This window comes from Myotis nattereri, assembly GCF_964212035.1.
Source record: "Myotis nattereri genome assembly, chromosome: 12".
In the NCBI taxonomy this organism is placed as follows: Eukaryota; Metazoa; Chordata; class Mammalia; order Chiroptera; family Vespertilionidae; genus Myotis; species Myotis nattereri.
Genome location: NC_138087.1, coordinates 33,965,556 through 33,986,234, shown reverse-complemented (window position 1 = coordinate 33,986,234; position 20,679 = coordinate 33,965,556). Strand labels below are relative to the sequence as shown.

At 38.0% G+C, this 20,679-nt stretch overlaps 1 protein-coding gene across 3 annotated transcripts in view; it reads right to left on the bottom strand.

Moving 5' to 3' along the window:
* BRD10 (bromodomain containing 10) overlaps positions 1 to 20,679 on the bottom strand; it is a 105,242-nt gene that overhangs the window by 61,967 nt on the left and 22,596 nt on the right. For 2 of the 3 annotated variants that reach the window (XM_081103414.1, XM_081103415.1), the window contains exon 2: positions 15,280 to 15,480. The exons of the other annotated variant lie outside the window; for it this stretch is intronic. In XM_081103414.1, the coding sequence (XP_080959540.1) occupies positions 15,280 to 15,480 (201 nt within the window). The remainder of the gene's footprint in view (positions 1 to 15,279; positions 15,481 to 20,679) is intronic. 3 annotated transcript variants of the gene reach the window in all.

The following is a 20,679-nucleotide window of genomic DNA, read 5'->3' as shown; positions in this document are numbered from 1 at the left end:
GATGGGAGGGAGGCAGGCAGAAAAGGGAGGGAGCAAAGAGGCGGAGATGGGAGGGAGCGAGGCGGCGGAGATGGGAGAGAGCGAGGCAGCGGAGATGGGAGGGAGTGAGGCAGCAGAGATTGGAGGGAGCGAGGCAGCAGAGACAGGAGCTGCCTCTGCTTCGCTCCAGCTTCAGGAAGCCCTATTCTTGCAGGAATAGGCCCGAGAAGGCCCTATTCTTGCAGGAATCTTCCTGCAACGGGCCTCTAGTACATTATAATAATAGCAAATAAGCTGGGGGGAAAAATTATTAGAGTTAAGTGTTCCAAGATCCTTGTACTAGTCAGGAAGAAGGTAAAAATACTAATTTTAGGCTTTGATAAGTTAATAATGAATGTAAAAATTTCTAAGGTAGCTACTAAAATAAGAGACTTTATAGCATTAAGGTTAGTAGAGATGGAAATATGGAAGAAAAAAGTAATAATCAAAAGTGGTAGGATGCATCCAAAGTATTGTTGAGGAAAATTTATACATTAAAATGTATATTTAATTAAGAGGAAAAGTTGAAAATCAAATATATGTGACTTTTAAAAGGAAAAAAAAAATAACTAGAAAAAGAACAGCAAATCAAATACCCAAAGCTGGAAAGATGAAAATAAAAAGCAGAAATCAATGAGCTGGAAAACAAACATATGATAGAAAATAATCAAATCCAAAAGTTGGTTTTTAAGAACATTAATAAAAACAATAGCCCTGCGGCAATATTGCTCAAAACACACACACACACACACACACACACACACACACAACCAATAACAAAAATGAAAATATGCATGTCCTATAGATCCTACAGGTATAAATGATATAAGATATTATAAGCAACTTCTGCCAAGAAACAATTTAAATGAAATACACAACTTTTATAGAAAACAAAATTAACAAAACTGACACACAAAAAATGAAAATAAAATTAATTCTGTATTTATTAAAGAAACAATATAACTTTAAAACTTTCCCCCATAGAAAAATTAGGGTCTTAAAGCTTAACTTCACTACAAGAATTCACCTCAAAATGTCCCGTTAATTAAATTATTAGGAACAAAATATAAAAGATATGTTAAAGAAGTAAAAGAGGGAATTAAAATATAAAATAACAAGAAATGATCAGAAAACTTCAAAGAATTTTTGGATTTGAATTTGGCATTGGCAGATCTGAAAAAGAAAAAAAAAGAATTTCTAGATGTTAAAAAACAACAAACACAAAAATAAAATACTCAATGTATAGGTTACATAGCTGATTGTGCACAGGAAAAGAATGTAGGGCCAAAGGAATTTCAAAGAATTCAGTTTCAAGAAGCAAAGATATCCTATCTAATAAAAGATAAACATGGTAACTAGCGTAAGACCGCTACCCTTCCCATTGGCTAATCAGGGCGATATGCAAATTAACTGCCAGCCAAGATGGTGGCCGGCAGCCAGGCAGCTGGAAGCTAACATGAGGCTTGCTTGCTTCAGTGACGGAGGACTCCAACATTCCCCGCCTGCCTTGCCGGCGTCTGAGCTTGCAGTTTGAAACATTGTAACAAATATAGAAGTTAAACAAAACCCCAGAACCTGCTTTCAGCCAGCCGGGATCTCAGAGCTGGAGTTATACAGTGTTTCGATTATAGAACCCAAACAAACCAGTGTTGGAGCCAGAGCTAAAGCTGGCCCAGAATAAAAAAGAAAAAAAAAGAAAAAAAGGAGCAGTTGTGGGAGCTTCAGTCACCCGCCAGCCTGAAAACAGCCCTCAGCCCCTCACCCAGACTGGCCAGACACCCCAGTGGAGACCCCCACCCTGAAGGGTGTGTGACCAGCTGCAAACAGCCATCATCCCCTCACCCAGGCTGGCCAGGCACCCCAGTGGGGACCCCCACCCTGATCCAGGACACCCTTCAGGGCAAACTAGCCAGCCCCCACCCATGCACCAGGCCTCTATCCTATATAGTAAAAGGGTAATATGCCTCCCAGCACCGGGATCAGCATGACGGGGCAGCGCCCAAACCCCCTGATCGCCCTGCGGCTCTGTGTGTGACAGGGGGCGGAGCCACAACCTCCCTATCTGCCCTGCTCTGTTCGTGACAGGGGAAAGCGCCCCAACCCCCTGATCAGCCCTGCTCTGTGCCTGATAGGGGGGAGCTCCCCAACCCCCTGATCGCCCTGCGGCTCTGTGTGTGACAGGGTGCGGTGCCCCAACCCCCCCACCACTCCCACAGTCCCTGCTCTGTTTGTGACGGGGTAGAGCCATAACCTCCCCATCGGCCCTGCCCTGAGTGTGAGAGTGGCGGCGCCCCAACCCCCTGATCGGCCCTGCTCTGTGCCTGATACGGGGGAGCTCCCCAACCCTCTGATTGCCCTGCGGCTCTGTATGTGACACGGTGCCCCCCTCTCCCCGCTGAGTGCACAAATTTTTGTGCACCGGGCCTCTAGGATACTATAGAAATTTGGATAGTTTCTATTACTATCTTCAAGTTCACTAACCTTTTTCTCTGCCACACCTAATTTGCCAGTAGTCCCATTCAGTATATTTTCATTTTAGTTTTCATATCTAAAAGTTTGATTTGGGTCTATTTTATATCTTACAAGTCTCTACTTAACTTTTTGACCATATGGATTACTTTCAATGAATACTTTGTTTGCTAATCTAGCATTTGTTTCTTTTCTGGGTCAGTTTTCATGGATTGATTTTTCTCCTCATTATAGGTCATGAGTTTCTGCTTCATTGTATGCCTGGTAGTTTTGGTGTGGATGCCAAATGTTGTGAGTGTTATATTGATGGGTGCCAGGTATTTTTATATTCCTATAAACTTTTTTGAGCTTTTTTCTGAAATGTAGTTGTTACTTATAAACAGTTGGATCATTTTGTATCTTTTATGATTTGTTACTTAGGTCCAGAGCAGCGGTTCTCAGCCTGTGGGTCACGACCCCTTTGGGGGTCGAACGACCCTTTCACAGGGGTCGCCTAAGGCCATCGGAAAACACATATATAATTACATATTGTTTTTGTGATTAATCACTATGCTTTAATTATATTCAATTTGTAACAATGAAAATACATTCTGCATATCAGATATTTACATTACGATTCATAACAGTAGCAAAATTACAGTTATGAAGTAGCAACGAAAATAATTTTATGGTTGGGGGTCACCACGACATGAGGAACTGTATTAAAGGGTCGCGGCATTAGGAAGGTTGAGAACCACTGGTCCAGAGAATGCTCTGTTCAGTCTAGGACTAAGTTATTCTTTGCTATCAAGGCACGACTTTCCTATTTTACCCAGTGTCCTATGCATTATGAGGTTTTTCTAGTATGGTTGGTGGGAATAAACACTATGTTTTCTAATATTTTGGGTGTCTCTCCCCCTTCCCCCACTTAGCCTTGTGTTGTTTCTTTACATGCATGCACTAATCAATATGCTGAATATTCAAGAGGGACCATCTGTACATCTTTGGTGTTCTCACTTTATGCAGCTCTCCTGTTGTTTGGTACTGTGTTCTGCAGACCCTAGCTGCCTTGGTGTAGATATGGACTGTTGGCTCCCTCTCAACTCAAGAAGTCTGGGCTCGTCTGGATTTTCCCTCCCTATGTCACGGCCTCGAAGTTCTCTCAATCAGCTGTAGCAGTGGTTAGGCTCACCTATCTGTTTCTCTCAGAGAATCACTACCCTTTGCTTGATGTTTAGTTTTTTGAAAACCATTGTTTTATCTATTTTTTCAGGGTGTTTTTGTTGTTGTTGGTTCAGATGGTAAAGTAAATCTGATTCTTGGCTATTTCATCTTGGGTAACAGAAGACACTTTAGAAGAAGTTGTTACTTTAGTTAAAATCACTTCTGTTTTTTGTTTGATTGAAAATGTCCTCATCTATGAATGCTAGTTATTGCTTCTGGTTTACTTTGTTGCTACTGAAAAATTTCTCTACCTTTTTGTCATTTCTGTATATGTAATTTTTTCCTCTCTGTGAATAAGAGTTTTTTTTAATCTTTGATATTCTATTGTTTTACTAGAGGCCGGGTGCACAAAAATCGTGTCCGGCCTGCACCCTCTAGCAGTCTGGGAGCCCTCGGGGGATGTCATCCCACCATTCAGTCGATTTGCATATTAGCCTTTTATTATATAGGATTGTAATGTTGTAATGTGCCTAAATATAGTTTTTTCAGTTTATTTTCTTGGGCTTCCTGAATTGAGAATTTGTGTCCACCAATTTTGGAAAATTCTCTTCTATTATCTCTTCAAATATTGATATCATCACCCCTCTTCAACCCTTCTTCTTCTTTTTTTTTTTTTTTTTTTGTCTAAAGTTTTACATATGTCTCCTTTTTTCCCAATTGCCCCCACCCCAGCCATTCCCACCCCGGGCAAGCCCCTACCGTCCCAGTGTATGTGTCCATTGGTTACGCTAATATGCATGCATACAAGTCCTTTGTCAACTCTTCTTATGTATTCTTATTTTCTGGAGTTCCAATTGCTTGCTTGTTGGATTTAATTTGTCCTTCTGTCTTTATATATCTTTTTATATTCTACTAGAGGCCTGGTGCACAAAAATTTGTGCACTCGGGGGGGGGGGGAGGGGTCCCTCAGCCCAGCCTGTGCCCTCTCGCAGTCTGGGACCCCTCGGGAGATAACGCCCTGCTGGCTTAGACCTGCTCCCGGGTGGCAGAGGGCAGGCCCAATCCCTAGGTGCAGCCCCTGGTCGGGCTCAGAGCAGGGCCAATTGGGGAGTTGGGGCGCTACCCCCTGTCATGCACAGAGCAGGGCGGATCTGGAGGTTGCGATGCCACCCCTAATCACGCTCAGGGTAGGGCCGATTGGGGGGTTGGGGCACCGCTCTCTGTCACACTCAAGGCAGGGTCGATAGGGAAGTTGCGGCGCCACCCTGTCATGCACAAAGCAGGGCCCATCAGGGGGGTTGGGGCTCCGTACCCTGTCACACACAGAGCAGGGTTGATCAGGGGGTTGGGGAGCTCCCCCTGTCACACACAGAGCAGGGCCAATCAGGGGGTTGAGGAGCTCCCCCCTGTCACGCAGAGTAGGGCCAATAGGGGAGTTGGGGCACCGCCCCCTATCACACACAGAGCAGGGCGGATCAGGGGGTTGGGGCGCTGCACCCTGTCACACACAGAGCCGCAGGGCGATCAGGGGGTTTGGGCGCTGCCCCTGTCACGCTAATCCCGGTGTTGGGAGGCATATTACCCTTTTACTATATATAATAGAGGCCTGATGCATGGGTGGGGCTGGCTGGTTTGCCTTGAAGGGTGTCCTGGATCAGGGTGGGAGTCCCCACTGGGGTGCCTGGCCAGTCTGGCTGAGGGGCTGAGGGCCGTTTTCAGGCTGACGGGTGACTGAAGCTCCCAACCGCTCCTTTTTTTCTTTTTCTTTTTTTTTATTCTGGGCATGCTTTAGCTCTGAGGCCTCAGCTGCTGAAAACAGGTTTCTGGCCTTTGTTTACCGTCTGTATTTGATACAATGTTGCGGTCCAGCTGGCTGAAGCCCAACTGAGTAAAGCAGGTTTCTGGGGTTTTTTTAGCTTCTATATTTGCAACATAGTTGCTTAGAGTTGCAGCTCAGAGGCCGGCAAGTCAGGCGGGGAACATTGGAGTCCTCTGTCGCTGAAGCAAGCAAGCCTCCCTGTACGCATCAGCTGCCTGGCTGCTGGCCGCCATCTTGGCTGGGAGTTAATTTGCATATCTCCCTGATTAGCCCATGGGAAGGGTAGCGGTCGTATGCCAATTACCATCTTTCTCTTTTATTAGATAGGATACTTCAGGAAAAAAAAAATCACAGGAAGAAGTTCTAAAATGCAAAAAGGATTGGAGAACAATTCAATTATTAATCGTGTGGATAAAAAACATTATAAAAAGACAGCAATAATTGCCTAGTTTGGAGGTAAAAATGAGACAGAGCCAAATTATTAATCAACAATAATATGTAAGATAGATGAGGAAGAAGAGATCATAATTAAGAACAGAAATTGAGCATGTAAGTTCCAAATTTAAAGAGAATTCAATCTTCATCTTCTACAGATGAATGTCATAGATAATGGCAAATTGAAAAAAATGAAGAAACAGCAATATAAGCATGCACTGTATTTAGAAATGTGGAAATAAGAAGAAATGGCTAAAAGTTAAAAGTAGATATTTCTAAGTCATAGACTTGCAGGTGAGTTGAAGTGAGGCTACCGCCTTTCATTAGAGTCCTTTAAGGATACAAAATGGTGAAAGCATGCACACCACTCTTTAAGAGTTTACAAAATATTCATAGGAGCTTTAATCCAAAGTAATCCATTAATTTAGGAACTAATGCAATGCAAATTAATGGCATGAAAAGGGAAAGCAATACATTTATTTTCATTTTCTAAAATGAGTAATATATAATACTGTATTTTAGAAAAACCAACCATTCAGATTAAATGTTCAGTCAAGCTTCTTTCGTAGGTGTCAACAAAAGAATCTTGTCTGGTTCATTAAAGCAAAAAAGGAATTTATTTAAAGATTAGTAGAGAGCTTACTAAGCTGTTAAGGATCAGAGAGCCAAATTTATAGAAGATGTGAATATGTAAATCCCAAACACTCTTTGGAAGCTTCTCCAGGAAATACTAGACTTCCACCACTACTTGGCACCTCTGATACTAGAAACCTAGAACAATCAAAAGTTCCCACCACCACCTGTGCCAAAAATTAAACTCCCCTGCCCAAGACTGCCACCTGATGTTGCTCCTGTGCAATATCAAGTGTGAAGTATATGACTGGACATATTCCTTTACCTTAGTTGTGAGCATAAGAATACAAATTTTCTGGCTTCTTTGGGAAGTTAGGACTTGTAATATGGGATATTACCAAAACGTTGGGAAGATGTTCAAAAATGCTGGGTGGTCCACAAATAATGAATGTTTACTTTATTAAGTCACTGTTATTTAATGTTACAGAGAATTTGAAAATAAATAAATCATAAGTCATAGTTTTATTTCACAAAAAATTTTGTTTTAAATCGTGATTTCTAAATCAATAAAATACCAATTAAGTTTATACAAATATATGAAACAAGAGTATTAAAAACACACACACTATTTCACCTGGTAAACCAAATAATTTTGCGAAAAAGAATGGTGAACAGATCCACTATTTTTAATACAGCTAAAGTAGACTTTACTGATCAAAACTGCTACCTAGTAATGTCATATTCCACATTAAAAGAACTTTACTTCATGAGAGCTAACTTTTGATTATAACCAAATTTTTTAAAACTAAACTATTATATACTTTCCTGCTTATTAAACAAGGCATATAAAATGTAATTTAATTTTCTGTAATGGCTCAAGGTCACCATTATAAACAGAATGCAGTGTTGTCATAAGTCGCTTAATGACTATTTCAGCAACTATAAATTAACTAGCCCTTTCAGTTCATTTTCCCAGAACTCTGACTAGTAGTGTTGCTGTCTCCTAATTCAATAGTGCCTCTCTATACCAATCAGCCTCAAAAATGCCTGGTGTCCTATATGCATTTACTTGAACATGGCAAAACTAACAAGCCATATTCAGTATTTATTCCTCTTTGTTCAACACACACCATCTGCCATCTCCAATGCTGTCCAAATAAAGACAGCAATGAAGGAATGCCAGGATTTTTGAAATCTGATATTTTTAAAAAATTACTGCAGTGGAGCGTCAGCCCAAGCATTGAAGGGTTGCAGATTTGATTCCAGGTAAGGGCATGTAGCTGGTTTGCAGGTTCATTCCTGCAAACCAGGGGCTGGGTGTGTGTGGGAGGCAACCAATTGATGTGTCTCTCTCATATAGATGTTTCTCTCTCTCTTTCTTCCCCTCCCTCCCTTCCACTCTCTCTAGAAATCAATGGGGGTGGGGTGGGGGAAGTGTCCTCGGATGAGGATTAAGAAAAACAAAACAAAACAAAACAAAAAATACAACCACATTATTTTATGGCATATATTGTACAAAAAAGGGAAAATACAGTATAAAAATTAAAATACAGAGTGGAGATTCCCTTCCTTTACCTGGAAGAGATCACAAATCAGAGACCTAATTACTGGACTTAAAATATCTTTAAAAAAAAAAAATTTACTTTTTGTATCTACCCAGGTGATCAGCTAAAAATAATCAAATGTTGCTCTCGCTGGTTTGGCTCACTGGATAGAGCGTCAGCCTGGAGACTGAAGGGTCCCAGGTTCGATTCTGGTCAAGGGCATGTACCTTGGTTGCAGGCACATCCCCAGTAGGGGGTGTGCGGGAGGCAGCTGATCGATGCTTCTCTCTCATCGATGTTTCTAACTCTCTATCCCTCTCCCTTCCTCTCTGTAAAAAAGCAATAAAATATATATTTTTAAAAATAATAATCAAATGCCCATCACACAACTAAAGTATTACCACATTAAAATATGTATTACAATTATTCAGCTTGCTGCCAACTTGAATATAAAAGTTGTTTTAACCTAACTAGGATGGAAATTTTATCTTCACACATCTTATATCAAAGATTTTAATTTTCTTTTTTAAAGCCTATGCCCAAGGCTAAAGCACAACTACAGTAATCAAATAATCTTTGCAACCTTTTCCAGTATGACCTTTCCTTATAATAATTTCAAAGTCCCTTTCTAGACCTAATTTTACACTACCAATAATCTCTTCTAGTCTGCCCAATTCTTGGAAGGGTATTAGATTGACAGAATTGATATGAAAGAATTTCAGATATCATTATAGATGGTAAGGAAATTTGTACAAAGGGAGGCTTTGTTTAGCAGTCCCATGTATTATACCACATGTTGCTGTCTAAATGTCACATTTTCCTTCTGAGGACTACAAAGAAATCTTAGGATAGGTTCAAAAGACATTTCAAAAATTCTGCCTGTCACACTATCTATGGGGCACACTACAAATTTTAATACTTCTTATATAAATATTTATTTATTATCTTATATAAATACTTCTTATTTTAATACTTCTCAATTATAAAAGAAAAGCATCCTTATTTTAGGAAATTTAGAAAACACAGGTTAAAAGAAAAGTCTCACCATTCTTGATACATTTTACATGGGTTTTTATGTGAACTCTGAATTTGGATGCACATAAAGTTAGCAATCTCTTGGCACTGAAGAGAGGGAAAAACGGCCACTATAGCTAGGATATCAAAAATGAGGAAAAGAAATGGATGAAGTTAGAGAGATAAGCTGAGGCCCAAAAGTGAAAGGTCTTATATTCAGCCATTAAACTTTTTGTGTGCTCAGATGACCCATGAACAACAAGGTTTGCATGGGTGCACTTGCAAGCAAATTTTTTTTCAATACATATACTGGAATATTTTCTGGAGATTTTCTTACCACTATGAAGTGATCATATAAATTATACAAAGGAACCATAAAAAATCATATTGCTGCTTCTTTACTATCAATATATGAATCATACTATATAATAAAGGTGTAATATGCAAATGGTCGTTACGCCGTAAAGTGTAACGACTGAGCGAGTAACGACCGAGCGAGTAACGACCAGATCACGGATCAGCAGGAGGGTGGGGCATCGAGCTACAAGGGGGTAGCTACAAGCGGGCATGGCAGCGCAGCGGAGAGCTACAGGAGGGGGCAGGACAGCAAGCTATGAGAGGGGGGCGGGGAGAGCTACAGGAGGGCGGGGCAGCAGGTTGAGAGCTACTAGAGGGAGGCAGCGAGCTACTGGCGAGCTATTGGCGCACGGCTTTGTGTGCAGGGCTACCAGTAATACCTATAAATAAATATGAATTTCTTTTTCATATTCTTCATTTTGATGTCTAGTGTTGGGCATACATATAACACCTACAGTGTTTTGTATCATATAAGACAATACTGATGTAGGTACTGAAAGATAATTTACCTTATGAACAGACTGTAAACTTATATCGATAAATACAGTAATAGTATTGTAAATGTATTTTCCCTTCCTTATGATTTTTTTCTCTAGCTTACTATATCACAAGAATACAGTATATATTACATATAACATACAGTATATATTACATATAACATATTACATATAAGAATACAGTATATATTACATGTAAAATATGTGTTAACTATGTTATTAGTAAGGCTTCTGGACAACAGTAGACTATTCGTTGTTAAGCTCTGAGGGAGTCAAAAGCTGTACTTGGGCTCTGACTGGTTTGGCTCAGTGGACAGAGCGTCAGCCTGCAGACTCAAGGGTCCCAGGTTCGATTCCAGTCAAGGGCATGTACCTTGGTTGAGGGCACATCCCCAGTGGGGAATGTGCAGGAGGCAGCTGAATCGATGTTTCTCTCTCATCGATGTTTCTAACTCTCTATCCCTCTCCCTTCCTCTCTGTAAAAAAAAATAAATAAATAAAAAAAATCAATAAAAAAAAATAAAAGCTGTACTTGGATTTTTGACTGTGTAGGGGGGGTCAGCGCCCATAACCCACATGTTGCTCAAGGGTCAACTGTACTTGTTTTGTTCTGGGGAGATAGTAGGCAATGGAATAGGTAAGTGGCATGATCAAACTTGCATTTGGAAAAGTTTATTCTATCTTTTATGTGAAAAATAGACTGGAAAGAGGTAAGCAGAACCACTTAAATCAATTAAGAGAAAAAAATAGCAGTCTAAGGGAGAGAGATGAAGGTTCTGGATGGAGGCAGAGAAGATAGAGGGAAGTGGGCAGATTCAAGAGAGACTTAGAAAATAAAATTGTCAAGATTTGGGGATGACTTCGATTTCTATATGAAGGAAAAGAAAGTGTCATGTGTGAATCCCAAGTTCCTAACTTGCATATTATAAAAGAAAATCAATGGTGGCACTCTCCAAGACAGTGAGCATTACAGACTAAATTTTAGAAGAAAAAAAATCATGTTTTCATAGTTAATTTTAGATGTAATTAATTTGAAGATATTTATACCAAGTATCTTGTTTGCATTCAGATTTATGCTCTACCCATCACTGTATAGTTTATCTTTATCATCCATCAATAGGCAACCTCATCAGAGGAGTATTTATTTCGATGGCTCCCTCTCTGTGAGGTTGCCTTGAGGAGTGCCCTTCAAAAGAAGGTATCATCTCAATACAGTCTCTTCTTTGTAACTCTCTCCTGAGTACCAATTACACTAATCAAGATAATCAATACATGCACACATAAACTCAAGGGCACATTTACAATTAAACTGCTGAAAACTAGTAATAAAGATAAAATCTTAAAATGAATCAGAGAAATAAAATACATTACGTATAGAGAAACAAGATAAGAGAACAGACTTCTCTTCGAAAACTATGTATGGTAGCCCGACTGGCAAGGCTCAGTGGTTGAATGTCAACCTATGAACCAGGAGATCATGGTTCAATTCCAGTTCAGGGCACATGCCTGGGTTGCAGGCTCCATTCCCAATGTGGGGCGTGCAGGAGGCAGCCTATCAATGATTCTCTCTCATCATTGATGTTTCTATCTCTTTCTCCCCCTCTCTATTCCTCTTTGAAATCAATAAAAATATATTTTTAAAAACTATGTATGGTATAAAAAACATGCCATGCTTAACGTGCTGATAGGAAAAAAATACAATCAAAAATATACCCTTCTCCCCCCACAGAAAACCTGTCAACACAAAATAAAAGCTCAGAATTCATCACTAAGAGACTTATAAGAAATGTGAAAGGAAATTCTTTAGGCAGTAGAAAAATGACACCAGAGAGTATCATGGGAAGGCTAAATGTATGGATAAATATAAAATACTTTTTTCTTAAATTTCTTCAAAAGATTAACTATTTAAAGCATACACAATAACAATGTACTGGGGCTTATAACACATGTAGAAGTAAAATGTATGACAACAATAGCATAAAGGATGGGAAGAGGTAAAAAGTAGTATACTGTGAAATGGTACATAACATTCGAACTTAACTGTGTAAGTTAGGCACATTTTATAAACCCTAGAGAAGCCACTAAAAATAATTTTCAAACATGATGTATACCTAATAAGCCAATAGTGGAGATAACATCAAATATTTTAAAATGTGAGAAATATTATCAGGGATTAAAAAGGGACACTCATAAGAAAAAAGCCAATTCATCAAAAAAATATAAGAATCATAACTATGTATGTATCCAATACCAGAGTTTTCAAATTACATGAAGTAAAATCTTTCAAAGTCAAAGGAGAAATAGACAAAAAGTATTTTGATTTTCACTATACTAAACTCATTTGTATTTCTATATATTGGCAACAAAAATTATAAATTGAAATTTAAAAGTAATTTACAATTACATCAAAAATATGAAATATGTAGGGATAAAGTTAACCAAGTATGTGGAAAAAATGAAAAAAAAATGTGGAAAATGTGTACAACACTGAAAACTACAAAATACTTCTAAGAGAAATTAAAATTAAACAATTATCCAGAAACTGATCGATAACATCCAATCTCAATCAATATTCCATTAGGCTTTTGTTTTTATGTAAGAATTAACAATATGATTCTAAAATCACACAGAAAAGCAAGAACCTAGTATAGTCTAACAATTTTGAAAAAAAAAAAATCAGAAAATAAAACACAAAGTTGGAAGACTCATTTACTAAATTTCAAGGCTTACTATATAAAACATAGTAATCAAGTCATTAGTACTGACTAATAGATAAATGGAAAAGAACAGAAAGTCTAGAAAGATTCACAAGTATTTATGTTCAACTGATTTTCAACAAAGATGAAAAAGTAATACAGTGATGAAAGAATAGTTTTTTTCAACAAATGATATTGGAACAACTGTTTATCTGGAAGAAAAATAAACTTTTAACCTTACCTCAAATCACCCGCAAAAATTAATTTCAAATGGTTCATAGGCCTAACCATAAAAAATAAAACTTGAAATTTCTGGGGAGAAAAAGAAAATCTTCATAATCTTGGGTAAGCTAAGATTTCTTAGGTCATCAAAAGCACAAAATTTTTAAAAAACTGGACTCAAAGTTAATATTTTCTCTTCCTCAAAAAAACACTGAAAATGAAAAGGCAGGCCACAGACTGGGAGAAAATATTTGCAATGCATATATATATCTGACAAAGTATATAAAAGAATAGTTAAAATTCAATAATAAAATTCATGTGAATCAGGATAATTGTTTATTCTGGCAACACAGAAAAAATATTGGAGAGCTTGATTATACCTATGCTTAATTTCTTTAAAAACTGCTGGGAAGTGAGTATATGGGCCTTTATTATAATTTTATTTTATTTCTTACTCCACACATAAAATACATATATAATTAAAAGAAAAAGTAAACACTATACCCAAAGAGAGAGCTTAATTCATATTATTCCATTAAATTATCATAGTTACTGAGACACTTAAAGAAGGATTTCCCCCCAGGTCTTATTCACCAATGACACACACAAATATATATAAAACTGAAGAAAAAGATTCAGTCATATTTCTAGTTTCCTACTAATCATTCCTACTTGAATGCTTAAATGTTTCCTTCACTTCAAACTTATTAAAACAATTGAAGATTGCTGATCTTTCCCCACACCATAGATTCAAGCTCTTCTTTGTTCTTTGCTGGTTCCACTACTTTACAAGTTACAAGGATAGCATACTGCTTAAGAGCATAAGCTCTAGAGCCAAATTGCCTACGGTTGTATGTTGCCCATAGCTCAAGCACTGCCTGACTTAGGATAAATTACTTAATCTCTTTGTGCCTCAGAATAAATGTTGAATATGTAAGGCTCTTAGGGCTAAACCTGCCAAATAGTCATTCTCAATATGTGTTAATCACTCTTTTTAAAATCTTATTGCTAATGTCTTTATTCCAATATGTCTTGATTCATCTTTGTTTCTTCCTTGGTCCCCCTATATCAAGAAAGGTACTAAGCCCTGTTGACTGTTCCTAGAACAATCTGACCTCTCCCTATTTCTGGACATCAGTAGTGAAGGTCTAAAATACTATAGTCTCCTCCCTACAAGTCTTGCTTTTCTTTAATTTCTTGCCATTCCAATCTACTCACACTATTGGGTTCAAAATTAATCACTAATATAAAAGTATGGTGGTAGAAAGCTTCAAGGTTAAGTGTTAATCCTACAAATATCAAAGCAAGCTACATTTATTACTATGAGAGGAGCAACAACATATTATAAATTGGCCCGGCTGGCATGGCTCAGTGGTTGAGCACTGACCTATGAACCAGGAGATCACGGTTCGATTCCTGGTCAAGGCACATGCCCAGGTCGTGGGCTCGATTGCCCGTAGGAGGCATGCAGGAGGCAGCCGATCAATGATTCTCTCTCATCATTGATGTTTCTATCTCCCCCTCTCTCTCCCACCCTCTCTGAAATCAATAAAAATATTTTTAAAAAATATTATCAATTGCCTTTGAGTAGAATTTGCAGTTCCCTATTATATCAGCAATCACTCCTAACAGAGTTTGAGACTTGATTTAGTATAAAAGTCACCAGTCTTTTTGAATACTCACTTACCTGTTTGGGCCCTACTCTCTTTTATTATAAGTAAAACGTTTATAAATGCCATCGGTCTATGCTCCCAGATCCTAGAAGATAACACTGATTGAGCACAACATTCTTTCCTGATGAGCCCAGAATAATCACAGTTATCAAGGAAATTAATACCAATGGAGGAACGGCAGAGGTGAAATCTGTGTGTCATTTTGAACTACATAATCCCTGGAGTTTCTCCTAATTTTAAAGGTCTATGAGTCTATTCTAAGCTACACAAATCTATATAAAATTCCCCTAATTTAAAATTAATAATTAATTTGAAATAAAATCTAGAAATGTAAAAAGCATTCTGAAATCTTTTATAAAAACTTTATTTGGCCCGCTGGCATGGCTCAATGGTTGAGCGTCGGACACCTATGAACCAGGAGGTGTTCCGATTCCCAGTCTGGGCATATGCCTGGGTTGTGGGCTCCTTCCCCAGTGTGGGGCACGCAGGAAGCAGCCAATCAATGAGTCTCTCTCATCATAGATATTTCTATCTCTCTCTCTCTCCCTCTCCTTTCTCTGAAATCAATAAAAATACTTTTTAAAAAATTATTTTTGTATTGCTTCAAAATAATTTGGTCTAAAACTTAAAATTGTCTTTTAAAACAAATGTCATTATGATATTTCACTATAAATTCATACTTTGGTGGCAATGCATTTTGGAATACTATTAAAATGAGCCCAGAAATTTGATATGGGCACACAGAAGTTACACAACTACTCTTCGAAAGTAGTTCCTGGAAATTTGAACAACATGAACTTAATTTTTTTTAACATTTACCTTTTTTCTTCTTTTGCTCTCAGCTGTTCTTCCTGTCTCAAAACTTGAACCATTATAGATTCAAAAACTCCACTTGTCAAGCCCGCCAAACTTCGCGGTGTTGACCGACGCCTTGTTGAAGTACATGCAGTTCCCTTCTCATCCTCCAATCCATAATAGCCTCTAGATGTAACTGCTATCGTTGTCTTTTCTCTCAAGTGCCTTGGAGAAGAATAAGTCAATTCACAAGGTCAAAACTCCTGAGTAAGCAATAAGCCCCCTTAACCAGCATCTTAAGAATTCCTTTTGCTAACTACATAAAAATTATTTAGCAAACTTAACTATGCTCCAGATCATTTTATCCTCCCTATATAATTTTAAATTTTCCTTACTCAGCTCATGAAATCACTGATAGCTCCTTCCCTTTGTTAAAAAAAATACACATAACTGAAGTATTAAAATTAGTTATTAAAGCACTACCTCTTTAAAGAAAGTTTACTGTGAGTAAACTTAAAATGTACCTTATCTTTATATCTCTTCATATATTTCATTCTACCTATCATTGGTGTGGAAAAATGTACAACAGAAAAAGACTCTGGGAGAGAAAATTTATGATATATAAATACTTTGAGGAAATTATAAACAAATGAATCATTAAAATATATAATTTTAAGTTGTATTACAATCTAATGATAAATTTGGAAATCTTCTGACTAAACTATAAGAATATAACAATTCCTCTTCAATCTCACCACAAATGTTTCCCTGGTCTATAATATTTTATTAATACACTAAGATACTGACTGACCTAATTTTTAAAGATATTGATGTGAAAAAGTTTCTCAGCAATTTGCTTAATTGTCCATAAATTCCCTTAATGAATTTTAAATAACTGATTAAAACCATTCACACTGGAAAAAGAAACATTACATTAAACGAAGTTTTAAGTCTAGACTAAAAATATTTCTGAATTTGTATCTATATGTGTTAACTGTAAAAAGCATCAGAGGGAAAAAAATCTGCTCTTCTACCTTTGTACACAATGGCAGAGCCTCTGAAGGTTTTGTATATGCTGTTGTTTCTACAATGGCAAAATCAAGTCACTACTCAAAGTAAGCATTCAATATCCTAGAGAAGAATTTATATACATTCAAAGTAGATCCTGTAGTCATATTTCCCTGCTTTCCTATAGGCTTCAATATAAAACAGGCTAAAAGTTCACCAAAACATAAGCCTTTATGGCAATTAAACTCCTGTCCATTTTGGACTATATTTACAGTGTTTTGTTACTCTAAGTTAGAAAAACTTAACAGTCTTACTTTTAGGCCACCTAGGTCCCACAAATGGTATAACTGCAAGGTTCTACTGAACTATGGCACTATTATGTGTTTTCTCTGTTATAAGAAGATAATATTTTAACTAATTCAGCTTTAGGTAGGGAATGAACTTTTAAACTAGCTTTTGAGTAATTCTGAAGAATTTAGGCTAAACTATCCATACTTTTAAGGTTATGATTCTTTTATGTACAATAACATTACATCTGTATGCTGAATTAATATACTTGGGTTCGTTTTAGTATAGAGTTTTTACTGGGGAACTAACTACATCTGTAATTTTAATCACTTCCTCATCAATACTAATAGAAGAGAACATTAATAAACAATATTAACTGAAACACAGTAACTTCTCAGAGGTCACAGTGTATGTAGAACACTGGAGATAAGTTGAGTTGAGGGAAATAGTATGTCACATGGGAAATTTGTTGTGTAAAAAAGTCAGAAATTCAATTGTATCCTTTAACTTCAGTCTTATAAGATGAAATTAATAAATTACTTTTTTAACAGTATTTTCTCAGAACAAAGACCAAAAAGAAATTAATATCCTTTATTATTTATCAGAAATAAAAACTTATAAGCTTTGATACTTATTCATAATTAAAAAAGAAAACTATGTTTCTCTCATATCAACAAATAAAGATTAAACACTGACACTAACTCAGTGTTGGAGCAGATTCTAAGGAAAGAAAAATTCTCATATAACATTAGTGGATGTGTAAAATTGGGAGTGTTTCTGAAAGTTAATTTGGTAATAATCATTAAGATTTAACATGCACATACCTTTTTACCTGTCATGCTTCTAAAAATGTACCATATATACACTAAGTGGCCAGATTATATGACCACCTGATGTTTGTAGGCAAATTAGCTATAATTTCAGCCTGAAGTTGCTTGAAGACCAGACCATTATAAATAGGGAAGCATTATAAATAGGACATTATAAATACTGTTGTTTACCACGACAGTAGAAGTGATTTTTTTCTGAAGATATGGATAAACAACGCGATTTAACAGGCTTTGAAAGTGGGATATATATTATTATGAGTGGCCAGATTATTATGACCACCCCATCAGTACTTTGTTGGGCCACCTTTTGCCTTAAATACTGCAGCGATTCTTCTTGGCATTGACTCCATGAGATGTTGAAAGGTGATGCGAGGAATCTGACACCATGCCTGATGAATAGCACTGTCCAGTTCTGTGAAATTTGATGGTTGTGGAACCAGCTGCCTGATGGCTCTTTTAACTTCATCCCACAAATGCTCAATTGGATTGAGATCTGGTGATTGTGGGGGCCACCTAAGCAAGGTAAAGTCTCCCTCATGTTCTTGAAACCACTCCCGCACAATACGAGCACCATGGCATGGCGCATTGTCTTGTTGGAAGAAGCCATCTCCATTGGGATATACCATCAACATGATAGGATGAACTTGATCAGAATTGATACTTAGGTATGTTGTGCTATCAGACGTTGTTCCACACGAAATTAAAGGGCCCAAATCATGCCAGGAAAACATGCCCCAAAACCATAACACTGCCCCCAACAGCTTGAAGGGTTGTACTCATGCATGTGGGGTGCATGCTCTCATGCTGTTTCCGCCAAATTCTCACTCTGCCATCTGCATGATGCAACTGGAAACGTGATTCATCAGGCCACATGACTTTTTTCCAATGCTCAACTGTCCAATCCTTATGTTCCTGTGCGAATTGGAGACATTTTATCTTGGTAATTGCAGACAGCAAAGGTGTTTGTACAGGCCTTCGGCTTCCATATCCCATACAATGCAGTGTATGGCTAATTTGCCTACAAACGTCAGGTGGTCATAATAATCTGGCCACTCACTTTCAAATATATCCCTATTAAATCGTGTTGTTTACCCATACCTTCAGAAAAAAATCACTTCTACTGTTGTGGTAAACAATCTGCTTCCCTATTTATAATGGTCTGGCCCTCTAGCAACTTCAGCATGAAATTGTAGCTAATTTGCCTACAAACGTCAGGTGTTCATAATAATCTGGCCACACACACACACACACACTCTAGAAGCCCAGTGCACGAAACTCATGCACTCGGGCGGGTCCCTCAGCCCAGCCTGTGCCCTCTCGCAGTCCGGGAGCCCTTGGGGGATGTCTGACTGCCACAGAGGCGGGAGAGGCTCCTGCCACTGCCACTGCACTCGCCAGCCATGAGCCTGGCTCAGGGCTTCTGGCTGAGTGGCGCTCCCCCTGTGGGAGCACACTGACCACCAGGGGGCAGCTCTTGCATTGAGCGTCTGACCCTGGTGGTCAGTGCGCGTCATAGCGACTGGTTGGTCCGCTGTTCAGTCAATTTGCATATTAGTCTTTTATTATATAGGATATCTCTGCAACTATAAGCCCCCCCCACACACACAGAATATTGTTTATTTAAAAAATACTTGAAAACATAAACGTCCTTTGATACAAGACAAATTGACTAAAATACTGTACCCACAATATGAAATAGCACCCATCCATTATAAGAAATTACGTAAATCTATTTATGCTCACTGTAAAATATGTCCCCATTACTCTGCTGAATATAAAAAAGCTGTTTCTAAACAAAATATATTTTGACCCAAAAGAAATTATATACAAGTGTATACGTAAACATACATATGGCACTGAGTAGTGTGTACATGTACGAGTTCAAATTCTCACCTAAACTATTGCAATCTCTTCATGACAGGTCTCCTGGCTTCTGCTCTAATTTCCCTACAGTCTACTCTGCATACAGCAATCCAGATAATCCTTTTAAAAGGAAATCAGATCATGTCATTCCCTGCCCTGTTTCCTCCAAAGCCTTCCAGTTACACTTAAAATATAATCCAAAGTTCTGATGGCCTATAAGACCTAGTATGATATGGCCCTCATCTACTTTCCATCCCTCATTTTCTACCACTCTGCCCTTAGGTCTGTCTGTCCTGGCTATCAAAGTCTTCTTGTTACTCTCAGTCACACCAACATCGACTTTGCACCCGATCTTCATCCTGAAAGGCCTTCTTCCCCAGATATTTGTATGGTTAGGCACTATCACTTCATTCATTTGTCTGTTCAAATGCCAGCATATCTGAGAGGACTTCTTTGACTACTGTAACTAGGATCCCCATCACTCTCTATTTTCCCCTTCATATTACTTGTCACTATATTGCATTATATAATTACTTAAAATAAGCTTAATCTCACATTACAAGTATCTAGGTGAACAGTGAGACACACCAACAGCACAGTGGAGAGAGGTACAAAATAGATCCAAGTACAAAGGGCCAGGATGAGGCACTGGGGATGAGCCACTGGGACCACTTTTGAGGCAAGCAACCAGGAGGACATGAGGTGAGGCACAGCCAGCAAGCACTGGGGCTCTGTTGTGAGGTGTGGGGCAAGGCTAAATGGGGACTCGGGAGACATCAGGTGAGCAGTGAGGAGCATATGAGGTGAGTGGGGGGTGGGAAACAAAAAGAAAAGAAAAAGATCCAAATACAATAGAAATTTAATGTACTATAAAAATGGTAAATAATGATTCCTGTCCTCATTAAGCTTACATGTTAGTAAAAAAGTATATAAAAAGTAAGCAAGCAAATACGTACATAAGTTCTAATTAAAAATTAGATATTATAAATTCTGTGAGGTAGCCAAGAATAATTTCTCTGAGGTAGTGATAGGAGGAGCAGCCACCATAACAAAAACAAATGAATGAACAAACAAAAAACCTTTGGAGATAGTGTTCTAGATAAAAGAAAGAACAAGTATAAAGGCCCTCAGTTGAGAAATGGCTTGGTAGGTATGTAAAAGAACAGCAAGCCAAACTCCTTTCTATGCTCATAAATGCCACTGAAGTGCTTTAAGCAGAGTGCTGATTTCTCTTAATGTACATATTTCAAAGTTCACTCTGGCCGCTGGTTAAAAAACAGACTATAGGAGAAAAAAGCAGAAGCAGGAAAACAAGACAGGAAACTACAGCAGTATTCCAGGCAAGAGATAATGATTCCGTACTTCAGTGATGATGGAAAAAATAGACAAGATTTAAAATACAGTTTAGAGGAAGAAAACTCTGAACTGGTTCATA